Source organism: Misgurnus anguillicaudatus, chromosome 21 (genome assembly GCF_027580225.2).
Source record: "Misgurnus anguillicaudatus chromosome 21, ASM2758022v2, whole genome shotgun sequence".
NCBI classification, from domain to species: Eukaryota; Metazoa; Chordata; class Actinopteri; order Cypriniformes; family Cobitidae; genus Misgurnus; species Misgurnus anguillicaudatus.
Genome location: NC_073357.2, coordinates 836,482 through 861,570, shown reverse-complemented (window position 1 = coordinate 861,570; position 25,089 = coordinate 836,482). Strand labels below are relative to the sequence as shown.

General features: G+C 43.0%; 2 protein-coding genes and 1 long non-coding RNA gene across 3 annotated transcripts; 2 read left to right on the top strand and 1 right to left on the bottom strand.

Moving 5' to 3' along the window:
- Positions 1-89: 89 nt before the first annotated feature.
- Positions 90-20,653, top strand: LOC141353360 (serine/threonine-protein phosphatase PP1-beta catalytic subunit-like). The gene is made up of 2 exons (XM_073859943.1): positions 90-249; positions 20,412-20,653. The coding sequence occupies exons 1-2, from the start codon at positions 198-200 to the stop codon at positions 20,642-20,644; spliced, it is 285 nt and encodes a 94-aa protein (XP_073716044.1). The 5' UTR covers positions 90-197; the 3' UTR covers positions 20,645-20,653.
- Positions 9,369-14,762, bottom strand: LOC129425707 (uncharacterized). Its single transcript, XR_012360279.1, has 5 exons — positions 14,585-14,762; positions 14,124-14,175; positions 13,404-13,565; positions 13,183-13,275; positions 9,369-10,683 (listed from the first exon to the last, which is right to left on the bottom strand). It is a non-coding gene; the product is annotated as an uncharacterized lncRNA (long non-coding RNA).
- Positions 20,654-20,668: 15 nt separating the features above from the next.
- Positions 20,669-23,768, top strand: LOC129453788 (serine/threonine-protein phosphatase PP1-beta catalytic subunit; the record flags this gene model as incomplete). Its single annotated transcript, XM_055218188.2, has 6 exons — positions 20,669-20,903; positions 20,993-21,097; positions 21,392-21,463; positions 22,617-22,768; positions 22,961-23,095; positions 23,244-23,768. Coding segments are annotated over 6 exons (804 nt in total), but the record flags the coding sequence as incomplete, so codon positions are not given.
- Positions 23,769-25,089: the final 1,321 nt, after the last annotated feature.

Below are 25,089 nucleotides of genomic sequence, written 5' to 3'. Positions count from 1 at the left end.
TAGAAAATTATATTTTTGGTCAAACTGTATAAATTAATTCATGTACATCTAACGGTGAGTACATTACGATATATTTTTATATATTTGTTGTGAACTATTCCCTTAAGGCGGATTCGGGCGGGCGCGCGCGCAGCTGAGGCACGATCGTCGGGAATGCGCGCGCTCGCGGGCGGTTCTCGGCGGATCTTGGGTCAGTCATGGCGGAGGGGGAGTTGGACGTCGATTCTCTGATCTCCAGACTGCTCGAGGGTGAGTTTCATGAATCTCTCATGAGTTTAGACACAGAGATATGAGTTTATGTTGTCGTCTGTCGCGGGTTTGTGCGATTATTTGACACAAAGCCTCTGTGTGTGTTTGCGTTCAGACGTCTGCTCGGCCTTTAGCTGCAAACACCGTCAATATAAGACGATTCATCGCGATATTTCAATATTTAAGACGACACACACGATCACTTCGATCATCTTATAAGTGCTACATGTTGTTAACGTTTATTTGTGTTTTTGTTGACGTGTTGTTATTGAAGCGTGCGCGTGTGTTGTTTGTTATTGAATAGTCAATGTGTTGTTATATGGTTGTGTTTGTTGTTTATTATCTAAGTGTATTTGTGTTGTTTTGTTATAGTATTTCTTTAGTAATTCAGTAGTATTGACTGCAGTAACGCTGTGTTTATTATCTGTGTTAGTTACGTTATTTATAAATGCGTCAGTTGTGTTTTATTTTTAATCAGTTAGTCATTGACCCGTTATATCATTTACATAATCTGATAAAGTATTAAAATATTGAACCTAACCTAAACTCTCACATATTTAAAGCTAATTTGAAGCCTTAATCGTAATATATAATCTGTTAAGTGACGTATTTCCGATTTAAACTAAATGTTTACATTGTACATTGCATTGAGCTTGTGTTTATATATCAGCAATTGCTTGTATGGTAAAATAAAGCGCCTGTGTTTAGTACACAGTGTAAGCAAACCAGAAAACGTTGAGCAAATTCAGGATTAGTTTTAAAGTAGTTAATCAGGATTAATCGTATCAGGCAGTGCAACGAATCACTTCTCATATATTACTGCTAAATTCTTCATAATCCATATAAATTAGAGTACAAATCACGGCAGCAGAGAGAGGCAAAGTAAAATATTATTATATCCAAAGTAATACGTGTTCTATTTCATCCCTACTGACCGCCAGAGGCGGTGCTTAAGCACTGAATGATCCATCTCGCGCATGCGCAGGTCGAGTGTTTATACCAACAAAGTCACCCGTGGCCCCTGGTGCCTGCGGAGAGTCTGTGGCTTCCGGTGGCATCAGAGGATCTGTTCCTTTTCATCTTCTCGCTTCGCAGGTTGTTTTTTCCGCGCTAGCAAAAGACTACAGGATATTGTGTTTCATTCGTTGCTGGTGGCCTTGTGACATTTTATTGTCGGAGCAGCGAGTTGCTCGCCCTCCAAAGGCCGCAACGAAATCTACCGACAGGTGAGTTACAAACTTTTTATATAACTGCTCGTTTGGTGCATTTGTTGGTGACGGCTGTGTTTTCGCTCCCTCTCCCGACATTTGTAATCTAACGTTAACAGTTACCTTTATATTATTGATTCATCTGCGATTTATTGTTGTAACACGGACGAGTTTTTTGGTTGATTGTTCAACTGCGCTCGTGTAGTTACTTTGTGCCAACTCGGTTGTGCCGGTTTATTTTGTTAAACGTCTTTTTGCGCTTTAACTGCGCTTTTTGTATTTAGTACCAACTCGGTTGTGTCGGTTTTTGTTAAAAGTTCGGCGCTTAACTGCGCTTGTGTATTCGTGCCAACTCGGTTGTGCCAGCTTTTTGTTAATCGTTCGGCGCTTAACTGCGCTTTGTGTATTTTGCAACAACTCGGTTGTGCCAGTTTTTTGTTAATCGTTTCGGCGCTTAACGGCGCTTTGTGTATTCGTGCCAACTCGGTTGTGCCGGTTTTTGTTAATAGCGCTTACCCTTAACTGGCTTCACAACGTTTGCGGTAACGGTTGTGCTTTCGCTCCCGGCACCGGTACTGCGTTTAGTGTCTTATTTTCTCGTTACCCTAAGCTGGTGAAGGCAGTGCTTTCACTCCCGTTACCAGCATATTTGTACCTCAGTGACTAGATTGGTGGCAGTGTTCCCGCTGAAGCTAATCTTTTTTCTTTTTTTGCTACATTTGTTGGTGAAGGTTGTGCTTTCGCTCCCTCTCCCGGCATCTGTACTGCATTCTGTGTCTATTTTTTCGTTGGGATAGTTTACCCTTAGCTGGTGAAGGTAGTGTTTTCGCTCCCGCTCCCAGCATAGGTGTGCCCCTGTGACTAATTGGTGGCAGCGTTTCCGCCGAGGCTACCTTTTTTCTCAGTTGCCAGCATGGTTGGCAACCACTCCTGCTCGGCCTGTATGGCTCCTCTGCAGCTTGAGGATGGCCATGATTTATGTCCCTCATGTCTTGGCTTCGAACATTTAAAGGAGGGTCTTTCTGACGACCCCTGCATGAACTGCGGTATCATGCCTCGGGCAGTGAGGGCAGCTAGACTGGCTGAGGTGGAGCAACTGTTGGGCTCTACTTTGTCGATTGGACATTTGACCCCAGCCCAGCGACTGGTTCCAGATCAGTCTGGGCAGTCTAAACGTCGGGCTGCTGAGGCTGCAGGCCCCACTCCTGCAAAAAAGACTAAGGGACCCCGGCTTGCCTCTAAAGTGGACCAACTAACAGCGGAGCTCAATACTATGAAGTGCCTCTTCCTGGCTTTCCAGTCCGGTACTGGAGCAGAGCCGCCAGATGATTTTGTCCCCTCGGCAGCCTCCTTGGAGTCGGAGGACGATGTGCTTTCCATGGCAGCGTCAGCTGGCCAGTTTAATGAATATGAGCCAGAGGTACTTCCACAGATGGAAGCCTCCCAACCTTCTGGGGCCTGCTCCCGTTCTTCAACCCATAGCTCTACTGGTGGTGTTGAGGACTGCTCTATGGGAGCCATCATTCGTATGGCTCTTGCTCGTCTCCAGTTGGACGTCCCGCAAACTCAGCCGGCTCCGGCCAGTGCTTTTTTCAGGCGTGTCCCAGCCTCCGTCAGCTTTACTGCGCCCCCATCGGAGGAGTATTTGAGGGAGTTGCAGGCATGTTGGAGGGATTCTAGGGCCCTCTCTCATGCAACGTCCGATGGCCGGACCCTGGCAGCCATGCAGGACGCCCAGAAGTTCGGATTGGACCGCATGCCAGCAGTTGAGCCGACAATAGCGGCTCTTATCATCTCACCTGATGAGGCTTTGAGGCCGGATGCTAGGTGCCCTCGTCCCCAGTGCCGGGTTACAGATGACCTGCTCTGTAAGGCCTATGATGCAGCGGCCCGCATGGGACGCATAGGTAACTCCATGTCCCACCTGATGCTCGCTTTGTCAACTTCCCTGCAGGAGACTGAGTTGGATGCCTCTGTCCACAATTTTAGCGATGCTTCACTACAGGCATTCGCATTAATGTCTAGGGAATTGGGGCGGTTGATGTCTACTCTTGTGCAGGCTCGCCGCCAGGTATGGTTGGCACAATCTCCTCTCACTGAGGCCTGTAGGAGAACCCTCCGCAGTGTTCCGGTGGAACCAGGGGAGCTGTTTGGTCCGCAGCTCTGGAAGCGCTTGAGCGCACGGTCCAAGCCGGACGGACTCGACAGCAGCTGTCCGGGCTTCAAAGAAGCGTTCCGCCTCCTAGCAGGCCTAGAGGTCCTCCAGCTGCCCCACAGCGCAGCTCTCGTCCACAGGCTCACCCTAGGGGCTACCTAAGGTCTCTGCGCCCACGTCCACAGCCTGCTCAGCAGCAGGCCCCGACCTTTCGGGTGCCTGACCGGCTGCCCTCAGGACAACCTCAGTCCTTTCCAACCCGTCGTGCCTCTGGAACCTTTAGAGGCCGGGGACCCCGGCGCTGAAGCCCGGGGGTCGGCCGTCGGCTGTTTTTCCCAGCAGCAGCTCAGCTATTGGGCTGCTTCCATCAGGGACCCATGGGTGCTCTCAACCTTAACCCACGGGTACAAACTTCAGTTCCGACGCCGGCCCCCAGCCCATGGCCGGGTCAAGATGACCATCATAAGCGACCCGGCAAAAGCCCAAGCCCTCACCCAGGAGTTGTCCGCCCTCCTGGACAAGGGCGCCATCGAGCCAGTAGATCCCCTATTGCACCCCGGGGGGTTCTACTCAACTTACTTTCTGGTAGCAAAGAAAGATGGCGGACTCCGTCCTATCCTCGACCTAAGGGGTCTCAACAGGTTCCTGAAGGTTCTGAGGTTCCACATGCTGACCACTGCAGAGGTTCTACGTACAATTGCCAAAGGAGAGTGGTTTACGTCAGTAGACCTGAAGGATGCCTACTTCCACATCCCTATAGCTCCACACCATCGGCAGTTTCTGCGGTTTGCCTTTCAAGGGCGTCATTTCCAGTTCCGAGTGCTCCCATTCGGTCTCTCCCTTTCCCCTCGGGTGTTCACCAGGTGTGTGACGGCAGCCCTCTCGCACTTGCAGTCGCGGGGCATGAAGATTCTCCCATATCTGGACGACTGGCTCATCTGTGCGCCATCCCAGTTTCAGGTGGCTCTGGACACGTCGTGTCTTCTCTCTCATGTGGCCCGCCTGGGCCTCCGGGTGAATTTTACAAAGAGTTGCCTGGTTCCATCGCAGGGCACGCTTTTTCTCGGGATGACTCTCGATGCAATCACCATGAAGGCTCGCCCATCACCACAGCGGGTGGACGACATCCTCCGCCGCCTCCTCCTGTTTCGGGGGGGCAGGCAGTTATGCTATGTGGAGTTTTTGCGCCTCCTAGGGAAACTCACAGCTGCCGCTACCGTGATTCCTCTAGGACTGCTGTCGCTGCGTCCCCTCCAGAGGTGGTTGCACAGCTTTCACCTAGATGTCAAGTGGCACCGGCACAGGAAACTCAAGGTGTCACGTCGTTGCCTTCTTGCTCTGGCCCCATGGAGAGTAAGGTCATTTCTCCTGCAGGGCATGCCTTTGGGTTCCATCGCATCTCGTCGGGAAATCCTCACAACAGATGCTTCCCTCTCGGGATGGGGTGCTGTGTGGCAGAATCGAACAGCTCAGGGGCTGTGGTCTGTGCAGGAGCGCTCACAGCACATCAATGTCCTGGAACTGCGGGCTGTGCACAAGGCATTGCAGGTTTTCCTTCCCTTCCTGGGAGGCCGGCATGTGTTTGTGCGATCAGACAATGTCTCGACTGTGTCTCACATAAACCACCAAGGAGGCACCAAGTCTGCACCACTGCTGCAGGCATCCCAGGATCTCCTGCTGTGGGCAGGGCCACACCTGGCCAGCCTGAGGGCGATGTATTTGCCTGGGGAGCAGAATCAGGCGGCAGACTTACTCTCCCGTTGCAGGCCTCCGCCGGGGGAGTGGCGGCTTCATCCGGATGTGGTCCTCAGCATCTGGGACATCTTCGGCAGGGCAGGGGTGGATCTCTTTGCCTCAGAGGAATCGACCCATTGCCCCCTTTGGTTCTCCTGGACGGAGAAGAGCAGCCCTCTGGGCCAGGATGCTCTCGCACACGATTGGCCAGAGGTTCTCCTCTATGCTTTTCCACCAATCCCTCTGATTCTTCCAACACTGCAGAGAGTCCTCCAACACGGTCACAGGCTACTGTTGGTAGCCCCCTTCTGGCCGGGAAGAACATGGTTTCCACTGTTGTACAGTCTCTGCAACGGTTCACCGTGGCGCCTCCCAGACAGGAGGGATCTCCTGTCTCAGTTACGGGACCAAATCTGGCATCCCGATCCTCACCGCCTGCAGCTGTGGGTCTGGTCGCTGCAGGGCCCGACCCGCTGCTGACTGAGTGTTCAGATGGCGTCTGCAATACCATATTGAATGCAAGGGCGCCTTCTACCCGGGCGCAGTATGAGAACAGGTGGCGGCTGTTTACTACATGGTGCTCAGACAGGAATGTGGACCCTATGCACTGTTCAGTTCCAAAGATTCTAGAGTTTCTCCAGTCACTCTTGGATGGCGGCCGGTCCCCGGCTACCTTGAGGGTATATGTGGCAGCCATTTCCTCTCGACATGCTCGGGTGGACAACGACACGGTGGGGTGTCACAGATTGGTGTCCCTTTTTCTGAAGGGTGCATGGCGGTTACGCCCCCCACGAGCACAACGCGCTCCAGCCTGGGATCTACACCTGGTGCTCGATTCCCTATGTTCACCTCCCTTTGAACCCCTGGCTCAGGCAGAGCTGGAGTGGGTCTCTATTAAGACTGCCTTTCTCCTTGCTATCACATCAGCGAAACGTGTTGGGGAACTTCATGCGCTCTCTGTGAGTGACTCATGTTTGAGGTGGAACTCCGATGGCTCGGGGGTTACCCTGTGGCCGAATTCAGCTTTTCTTCCGAAGGTTTTGTCATCAACCAACTTTAACCAGCCTATCCACCTGGCACAATTTACTCCCCCAGAAGGGGAGGACAGATTACGGCTGCTGTGTCCCGTACGGGCTCTCAGAGCCTACGTTGTCGCGACTGCAAGTATAAGGCAGTCAGACCAGCTCTTCCTCTGCTATGGTGGTCCTAGGAGGGGCTGTGCTCTCTCCAAACAGCGGTTGTCTCATTGGGTGGTGGATGTAATCACCCAGGCATATAAACGAGGTGGTCACCCCCTGCCATCCGGGGTGAGGTGCCACTCTACCAGGGCAGTCTCAACTTCATGGGCGGCCCTGCGCGGCGTGCCCCTGGAGCGCATCTGTGAGGCGGCATCATGGGCATCCCCGAGTACCTTCTCCAGGTTCTACCGGGTGAATGTCGCCACCCCCCATCCACTGGAGGTGGTCCTGTTGCCAGACTCTGCGCTGTCCTCTCAATAAGGTACGTGCTAAATTCCTCGTGACTTTTCTGGTATGTGTCATCCAGTGCTTAAGCACCGCCTCTGGCGGTCAGTAGGGATGAAATAGAACGAGAGTTACGTATGTAACTACGGTTCTATGAATCCCGGATGACCGCCAGAGCGTTCTGTCACTCAGAATTCCCGTGTACTCGCGAGAAGATTCTGTAGGAACAGATCCTCTGATGTCACCGGAAGTTATAGACTCTCCGTAGGCATCAGGGGTCACGGGTGACTTTGTTGGTATAAACACTCGACCTGCGCATGCGCGAGATGGATCATTCAGTGCTTAAGCACCGCCTCTGGCGGTCATCCGGGATTCATAGAACCGTAGTTACATACGTAACTCTCGCTTTAAATATGTTTTTACTTTTAAAAGTGAATATTTTCAGTAATCTGAGATGATGGGATGTGTTAAACAGCCTTGCAACAGGTTATCTGTGTTGCTATGGCGATAAACCCATGAACACCAGTTCTGAGCAATATCATGCAGATGTTAACATAACCTTGAAAAAAATAACGTTTTTAACAGTACTGGTATCGGAGATGTACATATTTAGTGTCTTAAATACCCATGTAAGATTTCTGTTTAAGTTCACCTATAACGTTGTTTCTGCATAAATGCGCACATACAAAATTAATTCAATTTTATTTATATAGAGCTTTTTACAATTGTTTAATTGTTTCAAGTCAGCTTTACATGATTAAAAAAAAGAGAAAACAGAAAAACCATAGGACAACAAAATGATAAAGTACAGCGGCTAAAATTAATCCGTACTAGTTAGTGGAGTAATAATGTAACGTAGTTCTAAGATAAGCTAATGTCAGATGACTCCCAATGGGCTGAAAAAAACTTTCGGAAAAAGTCCTTGGGAGAAAAAACTATTGAAAGAGAGCCAGATATAGCTGATCCTATAAGAGTTTGGTTCCAAAACGAGAGAACTAAATTTTTTAATTTTTTTAATAAATCTTGTTTTTTGATTTTGTGCATTCCAATTAATATCAATCAAACTGCAGTTGCCTTCATGACTACAAAGCTAAGTAGCACAATAAAAACATGAAAACATAAGAATAAACATGTTTTGACACAAAAAAAAAAGGAGTAATCTCGTCTTAGAACCAAACTCTTCATATACTATATATTATAAAAAAATTATGTGAATTAAAAGTTTTAATAGTTTTAATTTAGCGTTAAAGGAAAGCAGTTGGTTGTCGCTGGGCAATCCATTAAATATTAAATGTTCTTTGAAGAGTCGTCCCTTCTCCATTTGTTGGGTATTGTAGCTTCTGGTTTGTGAATTTTTAATTACAGAATTCTTACAAATTATGCTGTCTCCCAAAAACAAATTTTTTGTGAGATCCATAAGGCAGGTATATTTCCCTTATCTAAAACAGAAAACATGAGTGCAGTTTGGTATTAATATTAAAAACTTTAACATCCAATGGAATTGCTCTTCTGCATAATGGTGCACAGAATTCAGTTTAAACCCAGTTAGCTTCCTAATCCCATAATGCGGTTTATGTGCTTGAAAAAACTAGTTTGTTGTTCTTTTGGTTAAAGGCGGAGTCCATGATGTTTGAAAGCCAATGTTGATATTTGAAATCACCTAAACAAACACGCCCCTACCCCAATAGAATCTGGACCTTCTTTTGATAGACCCGCCCCACACATACGCAACCCGGCATTTGATTTGATTTTATTGGCTATAAGTGTGTTTTGGTAGTCGGCCCGTCTTCCTTTCCAACGCGTTTTTCAAACATCGTGGACTCCGCCTTTAACATTATCTAGTGGTTTGTGTGTCTTAGAGCAAGTTATGTTTTAAATTACAAATGCATTTTTTTTTATTCTTTTATTTATTGCATAACAGGCACCCATTTTTTGCATTGATCAGTAAGACCAACGTCAATTGATTCAGTAAATGGAGTCACTTTTTTACATTGTTGCATTGTTTTAAAGCAGCTTTACATAAATGACAAAGAAAAGAAACTATCGAAAATTATTAAATATATAGTATATTGAATTAGGGCTGGGAGGTATCATGAGTTTTAGTAATTTCAAATTTAAGCTTAAGTTTTTTCAAACTGTTTGCAGGGATAAATAAACGGTGTCTTTAAATACATTATTTATCATATGCTGTTATAAAGACTGTTTTAGTGATTGTGGCATACACGAGTAAAGGAGGTTACATTCCGGTTGAGAAGGACAATGTTGGACAATTCGCAGGTGTTGCATACTGGACGCTCATATTCTATAGCGTGAGCTTGTCAGACAGAGTCTACCTCCAAAATACACTGTAAAATGTAATTTGTTGACTTTACTTAAAAAAACTTAGGAAACCGATTGCCTCAAATTTTTAAAGTAAAGTTGACAATCAATGTTTAAGTTGTTGTAGCTGAGAAGAAATGTGTTAGGACAACTCATATCATGGTAGTACACTTGAGTACAGTTAACGCAAAATCATTAGTTATGATGACAAAAAAAATGTTAGTCAAGACAACTCATGTCATGGTAGTACAGTGAACTGAAAAATAATTAGCTCCCGTCACTAAGGAAATGTCAGTTCAGACAACTGAGTTATGTTCAGTTAGCAGTACTCATTAAGGCAAGTTATCCTTACAAGGCTAAGTGTTCACATTACTAAGGAAATCTTAGGAAACCGATTGCCTTAAAATATTCAAGTAAACTTTACTCAAAAGTTTTAAGTTGTTGAAACAAAGAGAGACAACAGTTTGAATGAATCAATGAAACACTTTATTTGATTGAAACAGATCAATACAGTGAACTGCACATCCAATAAGAGAGAATTTGAATTTTGAAAAAAGACATAAAAACCCAACAAATCACACATTCACCATTACACAAAACCAAGACCAAATGACAAAAAGAAAAAAAATATATATTTCCATCAATAATGTAGATACACCATAAATGTAAGTGTGTGTGTGTGTGTGTGTGTGTGTAAAACAAAGAACTTCACTACTCACTGCACAGAAGATTTTTGAGTGATTGAATTTTGGGCCTTAAAGGAACACGCAGACATTCTGGGTTTTTACCTTATTCACCATATCCCCCAGAGTTAGATAAGTCCACACATACCCCTTCCATCTCTGTGCGTCCTGCAACTCCGTCTGACGCACCCACCGCTAGCCCGGCTCAGCAAAAAGACTGGAAGTAAATGGCTCCAGCTAGCACACTGCTCCAAATAAGTGACAAATCAACACGAACATCTTCCCATTTATATGTTGCGACCTGCATAGTCACAGCGTGCAAAAACAACAAGGTCACGTGAGACAGACATCCCTTAACAGTATACACACAGGAAACTATATTCTCAGATGAAGCACTGATACTTGGGCGGAGTGATTAGCACAACTCTCTCCTCACCAGGGGGCTTCTCAGGTGCTGCGAACAAATCACTCCACCCAAGTAGCAGCGCTTCTATAGTTCCCTGTATGTATACTGCTAGAAGATGGCTGTGTCTCACACGACCCCGCCATTTGTACACGCTGCGACTACACAAATCACAACATACAAATTGGAAAATGTTTGCGCTATCTTGTCACTTATAGGGAGCAGCACGCTAGCTGAAGCCACCCACCTACAATCCCTGTGCCAAGCCAAGCTAGCGGTGGGCGCGCCAGACAAAGCCACAGGACACACAGAGATGAAAATGGCATGCATGGACCCATCCAACTCTGGGGAATTCTGGTGAACAAGCCAAAAACCCAAAATGTTGGTGTGTTCCTTGAGGTGGGGTACCTTCCGGGATTACTGTTAGGATCTCAATGGAGGTGTTGGCCAGTTCCGGTTCATCACAGTCCTAAAAACACAAATTACATGAGATATTATTACACAATTCCACATTGATATACAACCTTGCATTTAGGTAGAAAACACAAAGCAGCCACTTTAGAAAGAAGGTTGATAGGTAGTTCTGATCAGGACCAATTGAGGGTATCTCACATCTGCTCATATTTACATCTGAAGAGGCATTGGCTGATGACACATTAGCCTTATTGAGTTAGCCCTACCATTTGTTCCAAAAACGTGATAGAACACCACCTCCAATGTTTTTGTTGTAGCGAGATATTTTAAGACAACCTTTTTACTAGTAAGTCACCATTGTTTGTTTGACCCATAATGCATTATGGACCGTGACGTAGACCGGTCCAAGCGCCGCTACAAACAAAAGGCAAATAAACTATAACATTATCAAGTGAAGCGATTACCTCAATTAGCGAGCGAAATGTCTGCCATTCAAGACTTTCCAATTTGAGCCTAAACATGCCGTAAACACGGAGGAAGGTATATTTCGCTCGCTAACTGAGGTAATAGCTTATCTTGATAACGTTATTGTTTATTTGCCTTATGTTTGTAGCAGCGCTTGGAGCCATCTACATCAGTCCAGAATGCATTATGGGTAAAAATGCTGTCTTTAAATATCGCTACAACGAAAACATTGGGGTGTTCTTCTATCACGTTTGTGGGGCAAAACGTTAGGGCTAACCCAAAAAGGTTAATTTGTTAAACTAGCCAGAGGTCCTTTTAACTAAAATTTCCAATAAGCATAACCTATGCATTACACATTGTACTGAGCAGTAGGGCTGGGCGAGAAATCGACTGCGATTCTCATGCGCATCTCATCAGTAAAGCTGGCTCCGTGATTAATAGTAAATCACCATCACCTGCTTTCAGGTGGAGCAGCATTTACTACACAGAGCCGTATTTCACAGAGAAGCTCGGCAAAATCTCATGCATTATCAGAGGCGATTTTCCACGATTACGAACACGATTACGAACACGATTTTGCCTAGCTTCTCAGTGAAATACGTCTCTGTGTAGTAAATGCTGCTGCATTTGAAAGCAGGTGATGGCGACTTACTACTAATCATGAAACCAGCTTTACTGATGAGATACGCATGAGAATTGCAGTCAATTTATGGCCCAGCTCTACTGTGCAGTTTGCATTGCATGTCGAAATTGCATATGGCATATATGAAAATAATAGGCCACTTTTATGACACTGTTGTTTCCAAATCTGGAGGTGCTGTGGCATTTGCAATGCATGTGTTGTGACCCCTCTCGGCCATAGGGTTGCTGCGGTGACAGAATTTTCCCACCGGTTAATCGGTGCGTGACAACCCCGATGATACCGGTTTCACAGGGTGGGAGGGGCTTACTTTCAATTTAAATTAGATGCAACTGTTTAAATGCAGTGCTTGCGTACGCTGTCTTAAAGGAATAGTCTACTCATTTTCAACATCAAAATATGTCACCACCTCAACCAAGAACCGTTGACACATCCCTCCACCATCCGTGCGCGCGCACGCAAGCGCTGGAGCGCGCCGCGACGCCCCGACAGCACCCAGCCCAGCCCCATTCACTCAACGGCACCACCCAGAGACAAAGCCAGAAGTGACCAAACACATCAACATTTTAACTATTTAAGACGAGTAGTTATACGAGCAAGCTTGGTGGTACAAAACAAAACCTAGCGCCCCTCCAAGCGGATCCAAAAGAGGAACTATACCCCATGGCGTAATAGCACTTTTGGGAGTACCTCGACTCGGCGCAGTAACACCCTCCCTCTCCCATTATGAGAGTGAGAAGGGGAGCGGACTTTTCAGGCGAGTCGAAGTACTCACAAAAGTGCTATTACACCATAAAATATAGTTCCTCTTTTAAATCCGCTTAGAAAAGCGCTACGTTTTATTTTGTACCACCAAACTTGCTCGTATAACTACTCGTCATAAATAGGAAAAACGTTGATGTGTTTGGTCACTTCTAACTTTATCTCTAAATGGTACCATTGAATGAATGGGGCTAAGCTAAATGCTATCGAAGCGTCGCAGCGCGCTCCAGTGCTTACGTGCACGCACACAGATGATAGAGGGATGTATCAACAATTCTTAGTTAAGGTAATAACATATTTTAATATTGAAAATGAGTAGACTATTCCTTTAAACAACATATATCTATATTATAACAAAAATGAGTAAGCATACGGCTTCTGCCATCGTCTGGTCAGTCGCTCGCCTCACACACTCTGAAAGGAATAAATTAAATCTGACACCGGCTGCTCTGTGATGATGCGCGTTCAGCTCTGCTGAATTCAGGCAGAAGACACATTCATGTTTGCTCTCTCTAACGAAACTAAATGATTTAATTACAAAAAAATATCAAAACGACAATGAAAGACGGTGTCGCGGTGGGCAAGTGATCTAACCGGTAAGAGGCTGACACACTGGTAATCACCGTTACACCGACTATCGTGACAAGCCTACTCGGCCACTGTAAATTAGCACCTGAAACTACTTACAAAGTATGTCTTGAAGAAGTCTTTGTTCTCATCTCCAAGGAGGATGGGAAGGCCACGGAGGACTGCTGTTCACTAAGCAGTAACATCTGTATTCTGAAAGATAATTTCATACATATCACCCATAAATGGTCAAGGACCATCAATTAACAGCTCTGAAAATACAATGTGGTTGCACTATTTTGCTGACACCATTAAATCATTAATGTGCATGAGAAACGTACCCCCAGTGCGATTTGATGATGCAAATACGCCTTAAGTATCTGGCCGGTACATCCACCCCTGGACTTGAAAATGTCAAGACAGCGAGGAGTGTATTTGTCCAGTTCTTTGAAAAACTCGATTTTGAGGTTTTTGCTGGTTAAGCGAAAGAACTCTGACAGAACCTAAAGAAACAGACAAATGAGCATTTAATGAAGTCATTTTGGATGCGTTTTAATAACAAATCACTAGGTCACACTGGCCAGAAAACTAGTATTACACAAGCCTCGAAAATGAATATATTACTGCAACTTCTGCATCCAATCAGCTCTAATTAACGCTTGCTTGTAAGGCATAAAGGATACATGTATGTATATTACCCTGCTACTCATTCCATTACAACAGGCTATCTGAATATAACAAATTGTATATGTAAGTTATGTATTTTATGCTTAGAATTCGTCAAGGGGGTTTTATAATTATTTGGTTCATATCATAACTTTCTATTCTGAAAGTTTCATTAATTTAGGTTTAGTATCTAGTATTTTTCAGTAATGCAGTTATTTTGGGAAAATTTTAAATAATTGCAGGCTGAGTTGAGGTGCCCTTAATTTTCTGCTTGGGCCAAAATGTTAAATAAATAACCTTAATTATTTTAAAATCACAAAAATACCAAATGCCCTTTCAATAGAAAAATATATCCCACCTTTAATATTGGAGCACATTAACAGTAAGTTACAAACCTTGAGCGGGAGCGTGAAGTGCACTTCCTGCTTGGCAGTCTCTGCATTAACGCTAATGTTAAAAACAGAAAAAAAATTTTAATCTCAAAATTAAAAATCGAATGAATATATGAATATTCTGATCCAGACCTCCTGCTTAACAGCTGAGCTAGCAGATAAGTTAAAGTTTTACTGTGCCATCGCCAGTTATAGCCGATGCACGCAACAGTTAACAAGCACATTGCGTTTGGCGATATGAATTCATATTTACAGTTTAAGAAATTTGAGATTTACAAGGTGGGACTATGACAAGGTGGTTAGCTAGCTTTAGCTTAAACCTTACCTCACAAACAAAACTCAGCTCAGAACATTAACAGAACATAGTCCTGACTTTACTAAATTGTAGAAATACATTTAACCTACAAACAGACTGAAGTATTACATGCATGGCCTTTCCAAATTAACATTTTGCATGCTCTTACCTTCAAACCAAATCCAGACAAACGTTCTTTTGCCGCGTGATGGTTCAAATCCAACGTCTCAGGAGGAACTGCGCATGTGCAATCTCTTCTTCGTTGATTTGTATTGGCGGTTGGCATCCAGCATGGTGCATTACCGCCACCAACTGTTGGGAGGGTGTGGAGACACTCATACTTCTCAAGTAAATGTTACTGAATATGATCAGTTTAATTACTCTCCTCACCAAAATGCTGTGTCAACTTATTGTAAGCTAGTAGAGTCAACAAATTATGGAGCAACTAGTTATGCTAACTATTTATTTTTAAGTAAAGTTAGCTATTACATTTTACAGTGTATGCAAGATGTGTTTTAACATTATTTTGTCATTTATTTAGTATTTTGTGACATTATTTTATGCTGTATCTCACATGAGTTAATCTGTTACAAATCTGTAAGATGCAGAAGTGTTTTGTTGTATCTGTTGTTTTCAGGCAACTATGTAGAAGTTGAGTACAGTAACAAAATAGTAACTTTAGGCTAATGCTAGCAGTTTATGTTAATCGTTAACTATTTGGAACAAATAAAAAGGGTTTTAAAGTTGGTCATATTTTTGTATGAATGTAAATCCATGTAAATTTAAGGTTGCTGTTGCCTGGTAATCTTCACCTGTGCGGTTTTGCATGCGTCACGTTGTTGGACCGGACGTCAGTGACATCACTTGTAGTTGATTCAGCGTTATGATGCATCATAGCTCTGTGAGAACAGTAGTTTTTTATGTCGTTACATGTGTTTTGTGTGTTTGTGTTTAGTTGATGTTTGTGTTGTGGAATCCTCTGGAGAGCACTGCTGAAAATTCCAACCGAGACCTTATTTGGTTGTGTCCCCTACGAAAAACTGAGTGCCTGAAAATAGCCAGGACTGCTTTTCATCAAATCCTTCACACACTGCCGCCTTAAAACAAAAGACACTGCATGGCTGAAACTTTATGCCCTTACATAACATCAGTGAGAACGATGGAAGGCATTTCTTCTAGAATCTGTTTAATACACTACAGGCCTTGTGAATGCGGTGATGTCTGGTAAAGGATTTGCTTATTCAGTAAAGTTGACATTATTTTCTTATTCTTGTGTCACTAGTACTGACCTACATGATGCACTTTATTCTGTGTAACAACAGTAACAGTGTACCAGTTTAGATCTTTACGGTTTGTGAATGATCTCACTTGAGTCGAGTACATGAGGTCATCAGATCGCCTTATTTTCTGTGTGTTTTACTGTCTCTGTCTCCAGTTAAATGTCATGAGGAGCACAGCTGTCTCTCTTACTCACCCATATCCTCTCATTCAGTATTAAATATTCAGCGTGTTGATTAAGAGAACATTTAAATGGTATAATTAAAATGGTTACTACAGTGAAGATCTTAAGATAACTTTGTTTTGTCATTGTTTATATTTGTATAGTCGTGGGCATTCATAGTTTGTTTACTGTATTAAGCTTCATGTGCTGAACTCAGATGATTGTTAGGGGTGTTTTATAATGACCGTGAGATCTGTTCTAGGGTCAGTGAGTGATGTCATCATTAGATTGCGTGTGTGTGTGTGTCTTACAGAGGTTATATTGTGCCCATATAAGGTCTTGAGTCTATGAACCGTCAGTGAGCTGTATAAACACATACAGGGTTGTTCCTAAACTGGTTCTGAGTATTTGTGCGACTCTGGTCTGACCTGCTTCTCCGGAGTAATGTGATTAACTGCTTATTGTCACTGTCAAACAACATTGTGACACACAGGTAACCAGTTAACAACATCATACAAACCAGATGTGTCACTATCCTCTTATAATTAGATTATCAGAGATTAGTTAACTTTGCCTTCTCTACAGCCTCAAGAGCTTTTTTGTCAGACTTAGGCCCGCCATCCCGCCGTCCGTCTCTCTGGCCCGCCGTCCCGTCTCTCTGGCCCGCCGTCCCGTCTCTCTGGCCCGCCGTCCCGTCTCTCTGGCCCGCCGTCCCGTCTCTCTGGCCCGCCGTCCCGTCTCTCTGGCCCGCCGTCCCGTCTCTCTGGCCCGCCGTCCCGTCTCTCTGACCCGCCGTCCGTCTCTCTGACCCGCCGTCCCGTCTCTCTGACCCGCCGTCCGTCTCTCTGGCTCGCCGTCCGTCACAATTATAACTTTATGTGAAGCAACCACCGTCCCTCTCTCTGGCTCGCCTTCCGTCTCTCTGGCTCGCCGTCTGTCTCCCTGGCTCGCCGTCCGTCTCCCTGGCTCGCCGTCCGTCTCTCAGACTCCCTGTTCCGTCTCTCAGGCTCCACTTCCGTCTCTCAGGCTCCCCGTCCTCTCTCAGGCTCCCTGTCTGCCTCTCAGTCCGCCTCTCAGGCTCCCCATCCATCTCTTAGGCTCCCCATTTGTCTCTTCTGTCTCTCAGGCTTCCCATCAGTTTCTTCCCTCTCTCACGCTTCCCGTCCGTCTCTTCTGTCTCTCAGGCTCCCTATCTGTCTGTCAAGCTCCCTGTCTGTCTCTTCCGTCTCTCAGGCTCCCCTTCCGTCTCTTCCCTCTCTCAGGCTCCCCGTCCGTCTCCTCCGTCTCTCAGGCTCCCCGTTGGTCTCTTTAGTCTCCCCGTTTGTCTCTTCCGCATCTCAGGCTCCCTGTCCGCTTCTCAGGCTCCCCGCCCGCCTCCCTGTTTGTCTCTTCCATCTCCCCGTTTGTCTCTTCCGCATCTCAGGCTCCCTGCCCGCATCTCAGGCTCCCCGCCCGCATCTCAGGCTCCCTGCCCGCATCTCAGGCTCCCCGCCCGCATCTCAGGCTCCCCGCCCGCATCTCAGGCTCCCCGCCCGCATCTCAGGCTCCCCGCCCGCATCTCAGGCTCCCCGCCCGCCTCTCAGGCTCCCCGTCCGCCTCTCAGGCTCCCCGTCCGTCTCTCAGGCTCCCTGTCCGTCTCTCAGACTCCCCGTCCGTCTCTTCCGTCTCTCAGGCTCCCCGTTCGTCTCTCAGGCTCCCCTTCCGGCTCCCTGTTTGTCTCTTCCGGCTCCCCGTTTGTCTCTTCCGTCTCTCAGGCTCCCCTTCTGTATCCCCGTCCGTCTCTTCCATCTCCCTGTCCATCTCTTCCGTTTCAACGTCCGTCTCTTCCGTCTCCCCGTAAGTCTCTCAGGCTCCCCGTTCGTTGCTTAGGCTCTGTCTCATATCTTATCTGCTTTCTTGGGCCATATTTGGTTGTGCTTCCAATAAGCACACAGACAGAACTTTCCATTTATGACCCCAGTGTGTTTGTGGGTTAATCTCAGTAATGCTGTTGTCCATATTAAGAAACCATATTTGTCTCATAAAGCTGTTGACATAGAATGTATTCTTGCTTTAATTGTTAGGCATTTAACAGAGGAAATAACATATATATTCATCAAGGGGTTGTTAAAGTTTGACATTTGGTGCCCCCCTCATGGCATTTTACTGATGTTCCTGCCAAGTTCAGCAGCTCCTCAGATTGCTAGCTATTTAGGGGTCATTCAGTGAAAAGAGTCTCATCTTCAGTTTGGAGGGTGATTTTAAAAGTAAATGTTTTATTCAAGCTTATTTTTTCTCTTATTAATAAATATAAAGCGTTTAAAGCCCTGTTACCATTTTGTTGGGGTACATATTTTTTATTTTGGATCTTTGGCAGTTTTAATGTTTAATTTACCATTTCATCAAAATACAGTGAATACAATTTCTGTTTCTTTCTCTCTTTCTCTGTCTTTCTTTTCTTCATCTCTTCCTCTGTTTCCCTCTGACTTTCTCCGTCACCGTCCGTATATCTGTCTTTCTATATTTGGCTGTTTTTGCTGACATTTGATTCTGATCACATCACATATCACTGCCTGTGTGTGTTTCTGTGTGTATGTAGACTCACACAAACTCATATTTACACTGATTTGTTTACTTAGTTGTTATGCAGATGGATTAATGACAGTTTAAATAAGGGCTGCACGGTTAAGACAAAAATCGATTATTTGCCTTTATATTGTAATTGCAATTATTCTCAGCAATTTAATAGGGCTGGGTATTGTCAAGGGTCTTCCGATATGATACGTATCACGATACAATGCAATGCGTTGCATGTTGCAATACATTGAAATACAAAAATTTAAAAAGCTCTTTGAAAGCTGCAGGTGTTTTTAAATTTTCTACCATTTTCTCACTCCCTCTAACTTCTGAGACATTGGCTGAATGGCCGTATATGTCAGACAACTGGACAGTGACAACTACAGCAGAGGAGGTCGTTTGATGCACACAGAGGGATTTGATGGGTTTTTTTTAAATATCAATAGTAGAAATCGAAATATCGATACACTATCGATACAGCTAACTATCACAACAGTTAGCTCTATCGATATTTTTGCACAGCCCTACAATTTAATAGACTTTACATTTAAGTTTGTAATGTTTTATAACTATGTGAAGCAACCGCATGGTGAATTCTAAATATCCAAAACTAAACCATATAATGTAAATAACAAATAATTATGGGAGTTATGTTTTTAGTAAAAAATCCAAAATTAATGGCTAAAGGACTTGGGCTGGGTCGATATCGCTTTTTCCATTACCGATCCGATTTTGGTCTGAATTCTGAGTATCGGTTGATACCGATGTGGTACTTGTGTTTTTCTTGATCCATTTAGAAGTAGGGGTGGGCGGTATGAGCTAAAGTTCATATCAAGGTATTTTCCACTCTCCAGACGGTATATCGGTATTACAGTATATTGCTGTTTGATAATTTTTTTTGGAATCACATTGTAGTAAACCTTAGTTAAATTACTGGCAAAATGTGTATTTTAACCTTAAAATAAGTGAGGGGTTGGACATAGACATGATATTTTTAAGCTACAAACAGCTACTTTGTCATGAAATGGAAATAATAAGTCAACACACACACACAGTATTGATGATGTATGGTGCTTAGAAATTGGAAGCTGCAGCCTTCAGATTGAGAAATGGGCTCTGTATTATCGTTTAGTGTTTTGAATGTTTCTTGTTTTTAAAGTTTATGTTTTAACAACTAACACATTTTAAATGACTCCTCTTAAGGTGTCTAAAATAAGGTAAAGAGACTTTTAAGCCACTTTTTTAATAACTGAATGTCCTGTGTAGCACATCTTTTACTTCAGTGCAATCAATTTTTTTTAATGAATAAATAAGAATCGTTTGAGAGAATCACGATCTCCCATGGTGAAAAAACCCGTGCAGAATCGTGCAGCCCTAAATGCAGTAACCTCTTTTTCCAATAACATTATTTTTATGAGATGCAAAAACATTTGGTTAAAGAAACTGAAGTTGTAATCCCAAGTGCACTAAAGGAGGGTTATCAACATGGTATAAATATAAATTAATTCACTTTTTAAAAATATTTATGCAGAAATTAGGCACAAAACAATTGAACTATTATTTTTCTTTTAATTATTCTTAACATTCTCCTTTAATTTGTTTAAAATTTGTTTAGATTTTTCATTAATAATACATTTCCGATCATGCTGTTCACCTTGCCAATGATGACATATCAAACTTGTTGTAAAGGCTATTTACTGTATTGTTAGCATTTCATTCAGACGAGCACTCACTGCGTGGACACAACGCAGCATCTGCACTTAAATAGATGCAGTCTGCGCAGACATGTTTCATACGCAGCTATTATTCAGCAGGTACAATTGTCAAACATTGGCATTAAGAAAAAAGTTCCTAAAAAGATAGAACTCACTGCCTTCTCTTTGGAAAGAATAAATGAGGCAGTTTAAATTGAGAGTATAATAGTTTTATCAGATAGATTATGAATATCTGTTATTAACATGCTAATGTTTGTCTGGTTGTGTGTTTGTGTGTCTGTCAGTGCGAGGATGCCGTCCAGGAAAGATCGTTCAGATGACGGAAGCGGAGGTTCGGGGTCTCTGCATCAAATCTCGTGAGATCTTCCTCAGTCAACCCATCCTGCTGGAGCTGGAGGCTCCTCTCAAAATCTGTGGTGACCTTTCACCTTCAACTTTTCATGAAAAACTCCATCATTTACTGTGTGTCACACAGACTGAAACACTCGTTGTTAACTCTTATCAGGTCAGTTTCTGAGCGTTTACCTGTGTCTCATGTGTGTGTGGTGACATCCACGGTCAGTACACAGATCTCCTGAGGCTCTTTGAGTACGGAGGTTTTCCTCCAGAGGCGAATTATCTGTTTCTGGGCGACTACGTGGATCGAGGTAAACAGTCGCTGGAGACCATCTGCCTCCTGTTGGCCTACAAGATCAAATACCCAGAAAACTTCTTCCTCTTGCGTGGAAACCACGAGTGTGCCTCCATCAACCGAATCTACGGCTTCTACGATGAATGTGAGCAAACAAACACACAAGCTTTATTAGATTCACACGTGTTTCTCAACTAGCGTGTCAATTTTACTGTTGTTTTTTCTCTTTATCAGGCAAACGCAGATTCAACATCAAACTGTGGAAGACCTTCACCGACTGTTTTAACTGCCTGCCTATCGCTGCTATCGTGGATGAGAAGATCTTCTGTTGCCATGGAGGCAGGTTTAGACAGCATCACTACACCGAGTCCTTAAACAGGAGCAATCCCAGATCATATACGGGACGTGTTTGTGTTCACACAGAAGCCTGACTAACAATTTCACAAAAATTTGCTGTGGCCAAAGTGCTGTGTGAATGATGTTTTAGTCACAAGTCATGCAAGATAATAATATTAAAATGATCAACATGTTGCCATTATAGTGAATAAATGATGAGAGAAGTTTGATATTTTGGTGAACTCTTCAGATTGAAAAGATGATTTTTATTCCCTTGTGCTGTTTCTCTTGTAAAAGGTCTCTCACCGGATCTTCAGTCTATGGAGCAGATCAGACGCATCATGAGACCTACAGATGTCCCAGACACAGGTGGGCTGGCTTTTAATCAACTAAATAGTTTGCTATGTACACTATATTGGTGATTCTCACGAAAACTTGGTTTTAAAAATGTCAAGCATGAAAATGTAAAAATTGCTTAAATTTACTTTTTTTCCCCACCAGACATTGAAAAACAAAGTCTGGAGTAAATGGGAACATTCATTTAAAAACTTGTACTTATCATTTAACACTTTTTGTAACATAATTTAAAAAATCTCATTACCGCAACAGGCAGAAAACATCAACACTGACATATTTTCAAAATGACATGATAAACCTGAAAGAACATAATTTGGAGATTCTGCACATGCATTTAAAATCAAAGTATTATGCTTCTATTAATTAAATTAACATTTAATAAGCATCTGTTGCGGTAATGATAATCAAAATGTCGTGTAAACATTCTGACAAGACAATATTTCAAATTACCTGTAAAAAAATGATCTTACCTGGTAGCCATCTTGAAGTAACTGGTCCATGTGCTTGGTCACTCAAAATCAAACTTTATTAAAATTCTGTATGTGTGCTTAAACTGTTCTTAAAAAGTGTTGCGGAGGATGAGAACATCAGGCATGGACACATCATTTTCCTAATTTTTCTTCATTATTATTATACATGAATATTCAGTAAATATTTTTTCTGTCATCTAAAGTAGTCTAGCAAAACATCCATTTATTTTTTCTTAATATTTTTGTGTTAATTTGATTAAATTACAACATAACGCATGTTCAAACACAGCCGGACACATTGCGGTAATGAGAATTTCAGCAGAAAATGAGATAAAATTTACAATTATAAATTCTTATGTTGAAATCACACATTGTGCAAGGTAGAACACAGTATTGTGTTAATTCTGATGCTTTTTAATGTTACTATATTACACATTTTAAAGCTAAAATCATTAGTGCCGTGGTGTTTCAATGGTTTTGTGAGATTCACCCATATACTGTAATAGTGTGTGAAACGGCATGCATTAATAACTATACTGTACTGTACTATACCATACATGCCCTCTAGCTGTTATCTTATACATGAAAATGTTATTTTACAGTTAAATAATGTCCTAACCTATGGTGTGATTATGATGTTATGTGTTTCTGGGTTGAGACAGATGTTGGATTCATCATGTTTTTGATGTTTTCAGGTCTTTTATGCGATCTGCTGTGGTCAGATCCGGACAAAGACGTTCAGGGATGGGGTGAGAACGATCGCGGTGTCTCCTTTACTTTTGGTGCTGATGTGGTGAGCAAGTTTCTGAACCGCCATGACCTGGATCTCATCTGCCGGGCGCACCAGGTAACACCACAATCAGACTAAATATTATTGTGATAACATGAGATCTGTTGTGTTCATGTATGTTTAGTTATTAATAATAAATCTCTCAGTGCTGTTATAATCCCATAACTCTCTGCACATCTGCTCATATCTGTCATCAGTTAGTGGTGTGACGTCACAGCGTGTGTGTGTGTGTGGTGTTGTGTTTGACAGGTGGTTGAGGACGGTTATGAGTTTTTTGCCAAGAGACAGCTGGTTACTCTGTTCTCAGCACCAAACTACTGCGGCGAGTTTGATAACGCCGGAGGAATGATGAGCGTGGATGAGACCCTGATGTGCTCCTTCCAGGTCACACAAACTTTCACATTATACACTTTTATTTCTTGTGTCTGTGAAATACAGACACTGATCAGAAATCATTTTAGATTTAAATGCTGTCATCTTATCTTTTATGCGGGACTCACATTCATTAAAGTCATTTAATCACACTTCTCAGATTCTCAAGCCGTCAGAGAAGAAAGCCAAGTATCAATATGGAGGAATGAACTCGGGCCGTCCCGTGACTCCACCGCGAACGGCCACACCTCCTAAAAAGCGGTGAATGAGTAACCGGATGATGATGATGATGAAGGGCGGTGGCGGAGGAAACACAAAGGAGTTGAATCGGGCATGAAGACTCGCTGCAGTTACCTTTGACAAAATAATACAAGAAGTTATGTAGTTAAAGAAGTATTTTCCTTTTGATTTAACTTCACTCTCTTTAAGTGTTGCTCTCTGTGTCTGTAATGTCATGTATTTGAGAAAACACACACACACACACATCAGGTCACATATCAGAGCGTTTCATGTTTTGTGTTGTTTTGTTTTGGTCTCACTCTGCTTATAACAAACATGAAGATGTACATTAACTAGTTCTTTTCTAGTTAATCATTTCATTCTTCAGCACTGTTTGAATGAAACAGGAGAAGTAAACAAGTTAATAACATCTGGATTTTCAGTAAATAAACTATAACAAACTCTTTCTGCTCTGTCTGTGTTTTTATGACATTTTTATGATTATACTTGATGGAGTCTTTCAGTAGCAGTGTGCAGGGTTCCCACGCCTCATGAAATTTCTGGAATATCGTGGAATTTTAAAAGGTCTTTTCCGGACATTGAAAGTCTGGGATTTTTTACCAAGTCATGGATTTTTTTTGTTTGTTGCTTTAAATTTTACTTTGCATTTATGAAAATGTAAACTGTGTGTTAATTTGTGATGTAAGAAATACCATTTCTAGGTACAAGCCTCCACTGACTATAATTTAAACAGCTGTTTATTGGCACTGTTTATTCACTTCACACATTTAAGCGACTTCACAGACAGGTCCTGGAAATTCAACTTTTTAGTCGGTGAAAGTCAGAGAAGTTTTGAGTGGGAACCCTGCATGTGTTGGTGACAAGGTCATGTTTTTAAAGCCAGGAATACTACGTTGTTAAATTTATACATTTAATATGATGACATTGGTAAAATATGAAAAGTGATATGCAAACTTGTGGATAACATTTACATTTAGGCATTCAGCCGAGGCTTTTATCCAAAGCGAAGGAAACAATAAAGTGATTTCTCACAGGGAAGGCAATTCAAAGTTAAGTTTTTACTATTCTGACACAAAACCTGTTGAGAGAGAAAGAGAGTTAGTTTTATTTTGTAATAAAAGAGAGAAATGCGGTCAATATCTGTCAAGCATTTTTGAAAAAGATTGTTTTTAATTGTTTTATAAATGTTGCAAGAGATGTGGCAGACTGGATTGCAATAGGAAGATCATTCCAGGAGCAGTGTTCCCACGGGTCCTTGAAAGTTTGTGAATCTGGGGAAAAATATTTAAGGCCCTGAGAAGTTTGTGAAAATATACATACATAGATACAGGTCATTGAAAGTGCTTGAATTGATTTTATGCAAGAAGTTTTCCGGAAAAAAATCCATATTCCCTGTGTAGTATAGGATTATAAACATTTTTAATCACACGTGCTAAACTGCTCACTTTAAATGTTTATATCTTCTGTATGTGAATGTTGATTCATATCAAAATGCTTTTTTGCATAGTTGTGTTTGACACATGAAAACATCTCTGGTTATGTATGTAACTGTTGTTCACTGAGAAGGGAACGAGACGCTGCGTCTCCCTTGTCATACTTCCTGCGTCCCTGTAACACTGTCTTTGGCAATATTTCAGATAGTGATATACTTCCTGGCTCCCGCGTCACCCTGTCTTTGTTGTTAAGCCTCACTGTTGGTTGAATTTGATATACACATTCAGACGCACTTACCCCTGGAGGCGTCCCCAAAGTGTCACCGCAGTGAC

Coding starts and splice junctions, on each gene's coding strand:
- LOC141353360 (XM_073859943.1), top strand. CDS start 198: ATGGCGGAGGGGGAGTTGGACGTCGATTCTCTGATCTCCAGACTGCTC. Junction 250..20,411: donor GATCTCCAGACTGCTCGAGG/GTGAGTTTCATG, acceptor TGTGTCTGTCAG/TGCGAGGATGCCGTCCAGGA.